The 9,423-nt window shown below is 44.1% G+C and overlaps 1 protein-coding gene across 1 annotated transcript in view; it reads right to left on the bottom strand.

The window, feature by feature from the left end:
* Positions 1–254: 254 nt before the first annotated feature.
* The window catches only part of GUCY2F (guanylate cyclase 2F, retinal), a 55,492-nt gene continuing 46,323 nt past the window's right edge, over positions 255–9,423 (bottom strand). Inside the window, exons 17-18 of the mRNA XM_027848088.1 lie at positions 8,211–8,296; positions 255–423 (exon numbers count right to left, since the gene is read on the bottom strand). Coding sequence (XP_027703889.1) covers positions 255–423; positions 8,211–8,296 — 255 coding nt within the window. The remainder of the gene's footprint in view (positions 424–8,210; positions 8,297–9,423) is intronic.

Here is a 9,423-nt window from a genome sequence, read left to right as displayed (position 1 = left end):
ACTACCTCCTTGCCAGGGTTGATATGGGAGAAGGCTTTTTAAACCAAGTCCTGTAGATGTAGGAATTGTTAATATTATAATGATAATCCCTTTGAGGACTCAGCTAATAATAATAATAATAATTTTTAAAAAAAGATCTACCCAATTAGCCTCAGGGCAGTGCACCTGCTAACGAGCTGTCTGTTTCCTATCAAGTGAGCAATAAAACGGATAATTAATCGGGCCCGGGAGCTGTGGAAGAGGTGAGGTCAGGTTCATAGAAGCTGCTCCCCAAGATTGGGCCACATGCCATGTCCCATGCCTGCATCTTCTCCTCTAGGGCCTGGTTCTGCCTTTTTGGAGCTCCTGGGTCTGCCATCACTTCGGTTGGCCTTTCTGAAGGAAGCCTTGATTTCTTGATTCACCATTTCCTGCCAGGCATCTCTGGGAAAGAAGACAAACATCTGAGGGGCAGGCAGGTCAGCATGAGAGGAGGAAGCAACTTTGGCAAAGAGGAGCCAGGAGTACTCTGTGTGATAATATCGGAGTCCTGGTTCCTAGCTCTGGCTCTGATGCTCTGTTGTGCCCTTGGACTTCATCTCTCTGAATCTCAGGGTCTTCATCTGCCCCATGGGGCTAATGCCACTTACCTGGCCTCAGGGACAATTATGGAATCAGATGAGAACATGTGTAATAAAGTGCTTTTTTTAAAAAACAATAAAGAACTGTAGAATAGGGGCTGTTATAAGCACGGAATAATGAACAGAACACTGGCCCATGTATCAGGAGACCTAGGTTCCGATTCTGACTTGGCCACTAACTAGCTATATAATGTTAGACATATCAAGCCTCCTTGCTGTGCCTCAATTTCCCTATCTATCAAATGAAAGGAATTGAACTAAATGCTCTTACAAGACCCTTCTGTATGTTATAATCTATGTTCTTTAGTCCCTTTCATTCCTAACATCCTATTTGCTAAGGTCTCTTCCCATTCTGCTTTCTGGTTCCAACCAATTCTAACATTCTGTGTTCTAAGGTCCCTCCCAGCTCTAGCATTGTGTTCTAAGCTCCCCTTCCCAGATCTGACATTCTGGTTCCCTTCCAGCTCTGGCATTCTTTGTTCTAAGGCCCCTTCCATCTCTGACATTACATGTTCTAGGTCCCTCCCTGCACTAACATTCTGTGTTCTAGGGTTCCTGCCAGTAGATATTCAGATGGTACCATGCATGCAGAAGGATATCATAGGTCAACGTCTTCCACATCAGACCTAATGAATGAGCTACCTTAATATAGCTTGCAATGGCAATGTCCACATATAAAAGTGAGGAACCTGCTACAACGTTCACTGCTCAGGAGGTTAACCTAAGATGCTTCCATACAAAGCTGGAAATCAGTAACCTCCAAGAAGAAAGGCTCTCACAAAGCTTTCTGGATCTGGGTGGTAAAGGTACCAGGTGGGGACAGACCTTGGACCCAGCTTTTTCTAGCTGAGTCTCAATCCACTATGTCAAAATGCCTGGTATGTAGTATGTACACAGTAAATGCCTGTCAAATGAATGAATGCAACCACTGACCTTTGAGTTATTAAGACATCAAAATGTCCCAGGCAAAGAGTAAGAAAGCTGGAGAGAAGTTATTGATTGATTCACACAAGAGACAATGCCAAAGAGATCAGTCCTCGATGGGAGTTCAAAGCGATCTGGCAAACGCATCAGAACTCCCCAACTCCCACCTCTGACAGCCCTGTCCTGATCACCTTCCACCCAAGGAGTCGAATGCATTTTCCAGATGTCATCATCAGCCTCTTGGGGAAGGTGGTGTCTGGGCCCGTGGCTGGATTGATGCATGGGAGTGAGCAGGGGCGTGGGGAGCACGTCACAGCAGCACAAGAGCACTATATCTTGGGTGGGGAAGTCATGTGAGACAAACTCGCTCCCCCCGGCACAGAACACGATCCTCTCTGTAGTGCACTAGACCTGAGAGCTCCCTGCTGACTCCCCAGCTTCATGGTCACTGGAATGAACTCAATTTCCTACCTCCCATCTCTCCTGTTAGATTTGTGATTCTGGTGACCTCTGACTTGACACGGAAGGGTCTCTGATTTACTGTCCCTGATCACAACTTGTATCATATACTCTTTTCTGAAGTGGGTCACCCCCTTGGACCTTGCTGATTTCCCTAGCAGCATGCGTTAGGGTCTATTAACTCCAAATCTGGCTCCCTTTCTATAACAATACCAGTTTAAATAATTATAATAGCTAGTATATCTATAGCACTCTAAGGTTTGCAAAGCGCTTTACAAACATCATTTCATTTTATAATCATAATAGCACTGGAAGGGAGATGCTATTATTATCTTCACTTTACAGATGAGGAAACTGAGGCAGACAGCAGCTAAGTGACTTATCCAGGGTCATACAGTTAGTAAGTGTCTGATATTGGATTTGAACTTAGGTCTTCCTGACTTCAGATCCAGCGTTCTGTCCCCCTCACAACCTAGCTACCTATGACCATTCCCCTACTCTAGGATGTATTGAGGTGAGAGATTGGGAGATCCTGAAACCAAGTATGTAGAAAAAATATCCTTTCACTGATTGAGAAGTCATTAGTTACTCCTATGTGCCTGGTCCTAACTGAATGGGGCCAGGGGTAGGGAATGGTCAACCATTCCAGCATCTTTGTAAAGAAAACCCCAAACAAAGTCAGACACAACTGAAAAACAACTGAACAACAACAAAGGGGTAGGAAAGCCCCTGAGTCTGATTTTCTCTAATCTTAAGGCTAGGTCCAAGGGGCCTCTACTTGTGTTCCAAATCTAGGAGGGAAAAACCTGTTATTAAGTACCCAAGATTAGTAATCCCCAGTGCCATCCCTGCCTTGATAGCTACACCACCTTTGTGACAGGAGCTGCCAGCACACTCGTTGTGTCTATTTCTGATAGGTGGTGCTAGCTCTGTGACCTGTGGTAAGACCCTTCCTTTCTCAAAGCCTCAGTTTCCTCACCTGTAAAATCATGTTTGTACTACCTACATCACAGAAGTGTTGTAAAGGAAAGGGCATTGTTAACTCTATAGTCGTAGAGAGATGGGAGCTGATGCTTACTTATTATAGACTGTACTTTATATCATAAATCATATCACATGGGTATGTGTGTGAATGGGGAGGAAGTGGGCACATAGAAGGAAAGGTGGTTCAGTGGCAGCTGGAACCAACTAGCAGGTTGGGCCTGTCTCTACAGGTCCTGTGACCGTGCCTGGGACACCACAATGAGAATGGAAAACGTGAGAGAAGGAAACTCAACAAAAGCAGTGCGTGCCCAGACCTGAGCCTCCCAGCCTCGACTTTCCCCCAAGCATTCTAATGCTACCCCCAAAATCAATCAGACTAACCAAGCCTTCAGAGCACTCCCTGCTACCCAAATAATGAAGAGTTAGTCCTTACCACCACCCACTCGCTCACACATCAATGCCTTTCCTGCTATCATAGGAGCAAAGATCCCGGACTGGAAGGGACCTTAGTGATCAATACTGCATGCCTGTAATCTCTGGCGTCAGTTAAGTTGAGGCTGGTGTATCCTCGAGCTCGGGAATTCTGAGCTTCAGTGGGTTATGCTGACAGGCGTCTGCAGCAACGTGGTGAGCCTCTGGGAATGAAACAGGGAGTGGGGTTGGGGGGAAGGGGCACTAGGTTGCCTAAGGAGGGGGCGAAAAAGCCAGGGAAGAAATGAAGCAGGTCGGACTTCCCTAGTGATCAAGGCCCATGAATAGCTCCTACTTTTCAGCCTGGGCCAGATGGGGAGACCCAGTCATAAAAAAAAAAAAAATAGAGATCAAATTGTTCAGCCCCCTCATTTTGCATATGGTGAAGCCAGAGAATGTAAAGGCCCTTCTCAAATTTATAAAAGGTAATAGCTATAACAGTACTTATAGTAAATCTACATCAAACTGTCTGGCTTCTCAAGGAGAGAAGAGGGGAAGGCAGGAGGGTGAGAATTTGGAATTTTTAAATTTTTAAAAAATAAATGTTAAGCAATTTTGTTTACATGTAATTGAGAAAAACTAAATATAAATAAAAAATAAAAACTTTTTAAATTAAAAAATAGTTATGTATTATGTATTGTCTTAAGATTGGGTAAATGCTTTACATAGGTTATCTCACTTGACAACAACCCTATGAGGAAGGCGTTATTTTTCCCATTTTACAGATGAGGAAACTGAGGCAGAGAGAAGTTTAAGTGATTTGCTCAGTCATCCAGCTAGAAATCATCTGAGGCAGCATTTGAACTCAGGTCCAGCCCTGTACCCATTGCGCCACTAAGCTCCTTCAATAATACCCTGGCTACCTCTGGGTACGAGCCAGACTCTAGCTACCACATGCATAGCAATCAAACAACAGGGATTAATTGAGACCCCCCATGTGTCCAGGCTGGAACTGTAGGGGAGACAAAGATAAACCCTGAGTTCCCTGACCTCAGACAACCCTTACTCAGTGCGTGGTGTGTGTGTGTGTGTGAATCAGTATTTGTGTTTGAGCATGAGTGAAAATGTATAGGAGTGAACGTGAACGTGTGAATTGAATGTTAAGTATAAACATGTATAAATAAGACTGTCTTTTAGAGGTGAGGGTCTGTGTGAGCCTGTGTAAATGAAATCATTTGTCAAAGTGCGCGCAGATGTGAATGGGTGGCTAACAGATGTCTCTGAGTGTGAATGAATGTACGGAAATGAGTGAGTGTGGATGCTTATACAAGTATGTGGAATAATAATTTTGTTGTTGTTGAGTCGTTTCACTCATGTCCAACTTTTCATGACCCCATTTGGGGTTTTCTTGGCAGAGATAGATACTGGAGTGGTTTGCCATTTCCATCTCCAGCTCATTTTACAGATGAAGAAACTGAGGCAAACAGGGTTAAGTGACTTGCCCAGGGTCACACAGCTAATAAGTGTCTGAGACCAGATTTGAACTTAGGTCTTCTTGACTCCAGGCCTGATGCTCTATCTAGTGTACCATCTACCTGCCCATAATAATAATAATAACTAATATTAATAATAATCAACATTAATATATAATCACACTGATTCACATACTCAGACACATTTATACAAACATTCATACTCAGACTAGTATATATTCACATAGCCTCTTGCACAAACTCAGAGGATCATGGTGTTTAAAGTGGCATTGCACCTTAGAGATGATCTATCAACCAATTAACCAGTCAACAAGCATTGATTTAGCACTTAGCTATGTGCCTGACCCTGTGCTAAGTGCTTGGGATACAAAGAAAGGCAAAAACAGTCCCTGCCCTCAAGGACCTTACATTCAAATGGAGGAGACAACAGGTAAATAATTAGGTACATCCAAGATACATGCATAGAGCAGACTGACTGTAACCAGAGAGGAGAAGACTCACTTTAACATTTGCAAGGTGTTTTACAAATATTACCTCATTGACCATTCCAACAATCCTGGGAGGTAGGTGCTATTATTATCCTCACTTTAAATGCTTGTTGTTTAATTTTATAGGCGAGGGAATTGAGGCACAAAGAGGTTAGATGACCTGTGCAAGGTCACAGAGCAAGTGTCTGAAGGAGAGTGGGAAACCAGGTCTTTCTGACACTAAGTCCAGTGCCTCAGCTGCTGTGCCACCCAGGCAAGCTGCCAGAATGGAAAGAAAGGTAGATTGGGAGTCAGAGGGTCTGGGTTTGAATCTCAGCTTTACTTCCCACTAGCTGTATCATCCTGACAAGTCATGGCTTGTTGGGGGCCTCAGTTTCCTACTCTGTAAAATGAGAGTGCTGGACCTCATGGTCTCCAGGATCCCTTCTGGCTATAAATCTGTATGTTAGTCTTCCCTGTTTTCATATTCTTCCCAGATATAACATTCTGCAATTCTGGGAGTAATTTTTCTCAAAGAACCTAAGTAGAGTGAGTTGCACCTGGAGACAAAATGGTACAGCAAAGAGATAGGGAACCACCCCCCTCCCCCAGCCATTGGAGGATGGCCTTCAAGCATCTAGGCCTGTGGAGCATGCTGCCCAGACTGCTCTGTCAGCAGGAAGTGCCCTCCCCACCGCACCCCCCACCCAAGGCCCTATAGCCTTGGCACCCCTCATCAGCATCCACGGGGCGGAAGTACAGACTGATGTAAGTTTCCTCTGCCCAGAGAAAACAATTGGGCCTTTTCATAGGAGGTCCAGCCCTGTCTGGGGTCAGGGAGGTGGGGAACAGGGTGTTCTGCCCTCCCATCATTAATCTGTCCATTTGGTTTCCCATCCCTATATCCTTTTGCTTAAGCCCTGGTGATGAATGGGAGGCCCTGGGGGTGCAGCCCAACAGGAAAAAGCTGGGCACAGGCCAGAACTTTTAGGAGTCTGTCATTCCTGCCCTTTTCTCTCCCTCACCCCAACTAAGCCTCTCTACACTTTCTGCCTTTTTCCTCCCCTGGTCCACACCTCAATCTCATCGATGTAGGAAACTTCCAGTGAGGAGCTCCCCCTCCACCAATGCAGATTGTCACATACTCTGCAACTTAAATTCTTAGAGAGCGGCCTAAGTGATTTGTCCAGGGTCACACACCCAGTGTGTGTTGGAGTCAGGACTCTCAATTCGTGTCTTACTAACTCCAAGACCAGCTTTCTGTCCACTGCTCTACCTCTCAATGACACATTAACATGGTACAATAAATGGTGTGACTACAGAGGGTAAGAGTTTAAATATCCTTCCCTGGTAAGGGTTCTTTAACGGGGTCCATGGATTTCAGGGAATCTGTGAACCTGGATGGAAAAAAATGGCATCTTTATTTTCATTAGTCCCTAAATGAAGTTTTTAGGGGCAACTAGATGGCACAGTGGGTAGAGCGCTGGGCCTGGAGTCAAGAAGACTCATCTTCCTGAGTTCAAATTTGGCCTCAGACACTTACTAGCTACGTGACCTTGGGCAAGTCACTTCACTCAGTTTGCCTCAGTTTCCTCATCTGTAAAAAGAGCCGGAGAAGAAAATGGCAAACCACTCCAGTACCTTTGCCAAGAAAACCCCAAATGGGGTCATGGAGAGTCAGACATGACTGAAAAATGACTGAACAACAACTAAAACCAAAGTTTAGCATTTCCTTCAATTATTTAAAAATACTATTCTGAGAAGTAGAATCTCCTCTTTGGGTTTCACCAAAGGGATCCATGACATAAAAAGGGTAAAGAAACCCTGGCCTACAGATACGGTAGATATCTATTCCCCATTAGGAGGACTGACCCAGGAGTCAGGATGACTGACATAAAGCCATTTATACTTTCTCCACCGTCAACAATATCCTGCCTTTTGTCCAAAAACCATCAAGGCTATCTGGCTCCTGAGGTCATCCTGGGGCCCAGATTGACTCAATCTATGTCCTAAGATCTGCCTTCAGTATAAGGCTAGAGTCAGGGCTTGGTCTGGGGCTGGAACATAGCCTTTATTCTTTCTGTTAAGCTCAACTGGCTCACGTATAGATCAAATCTTTCCCTCCCCCTTTCCCCCATTCTCCTCCCCAGGCCTTATTCAGAATGTTCAGTTCTGGCCTTTACCAAATTCTCCCAACCTGGTCCTGGAGCCTTCATGAATTGGGGAGAAGAAGAAAAGGTTATTTTGAGACCAACACAAGGTCCCCTGGACCCCGAAATTTTGTTTTTCATTACCCCACTGCTCTTCTGCTTAAACTAAGGCTAAGTTTTCTAAGGCAGCCTTGAGGTTCTTGGCTCTGGAAGATTCTACAAGACAACCTCCTCTCCAAATCTCATTCATCTGTCCAGGTCTAGCTCAAATGCCACCTCCTCTGAGAAGCCTTCCTTTACCACCATAGCCCACAGTGACCTCTCTCCCTCCACTGAATGACTTTTATTTCCTTTGCCTCAGACTATAATCTATGGTGGATTACTCCTTGCTCCTACTGGTTTGTGAGCTCCCTGAGGTCAAGGTTTATCTCTGCAATTAAAAATCAAGAAACATTTATTAAGCAATCTTCTACTATGTGGGCCCCTGTGAGCAACACTGGGGGCAGAGAGTGGGATCATGGCAGCTTTCCTGGAGGAAATGGGTGGAAATTCAGTAGATGAAGAGGTTGATAAAGGACATTCTAGGGATAAGTGGCAGAGCTATGCTCTGCTGCCCACAGCCATTTGAGTCTTGTAAGAATTTACCAGCCCCCCCAGCCCCCTCCCTCCCATACTCTGCCTGGCTAAGTCTCTTATGCTCACCCTGGTTTGATATCCATGGGCTTAGGGAGTTCTTTTGGGAAGCCTGCTTTCCCGACCAGCCAATAGGTTTCTTCTATACCTTTGCCCTGGAAGAAAATGGAAAACCCCTTAATGTTATCAATAAAATCAAAACAAACAAACGTATCTCTCATCACCTATTGAAATTTGAGATTTATTTGAGAATTTAGAATCATCGAATTTAGATTTTTAGAATCATAGTCTCAGATACCGTACCCCCCACACACATACCGTTTCTGGCCAACTTTTCCCATTTTGGCAAAATTTTTATGAGAGGGGCCCACATACATATCAAGCATCTGAAGTTTTGTTAGTGTGAAAACTCCATTCACCAATCATTAAAAAAAAATAGAGACTCCTCAGTACTTGGCCCTTTGTAATAAATATGATCAGGTTAGTGTCAATGAATCTGTGACACCCTCCAGGAGCGCCTAACCTCCAGGAATAATATTGTGCTAACCGCATTGAGCCCTAAAATGTTAGAGATCTCCACAAGGAAGCCCCTGGCCATTCAAAAAATCAGCCTCATAATTCACACAGGAAAGCCAAGTGGATGAAGGATGCATATTTCCCAGTTTCATGGACAGATTGGGATTGATGACTGCCAGTTTGTGGGTATGTCTGTGACTGATATAGAGAAATTACACAGTGAGATAAATGGGGTATGAAAGGGAACAGGGATCTTAGCTTTAATTATGTAATATATTATTACATACTATGTTATGATATGGACAGCCTGGTGGCTCAGTGGATAGAGTGCTGGGTTTGGAGTCTGGAAAACTCCCCCTGAGTTCAAATCCAGCCTCAGACACTTATTAACTGTGGGACCCCGGGTAAGTCACTTAACTCTGTTGGCCTCAGTTTCCTCATTTGTAAAATGAACTGGAGAAGGAAAGGGCAAACCATTCCAGTACCTTTGCCAAGAAAATTCCAAATGGGGTCATGAACAGTCAGACATGACTGAAACAACTGAATTGATATATGGAAGTATGTATTATATGGTTTCACATATATATCTATGTCAAATGTTGGCCTTCTCTGATGGAATTGGGAAGGAAATAGCTTGGAACTCAAAAATGACCAAAAAAAATAATAAAATTTAAAAAATAAAAGAAATCAGGTCCTTATTTGCAACATGTACCAATTTTCAAGGTGTAAATGCTCACATAAGAAATTTAACAGTTGGCCTGGTTCT

Source organism: Vombatus ursinus, unplaced genomic scaffold (assembly GCF_900497805.2).
Source record: "Vombatus ursinus unplaced genomic scaffold, bare-nosed wombat genome assembly UNPS02005659.1, whole genome shotgun sequence".
Lineage (NCBI taxonomy): Eukaryota > Metazoa > Chordata > Mammalia > Diprotodontia > Vombatidae > Vombatus > Vombatus ursinus.
This window is presented reverse-complemented; position numbering and strand designations above follow the sequence as displayed.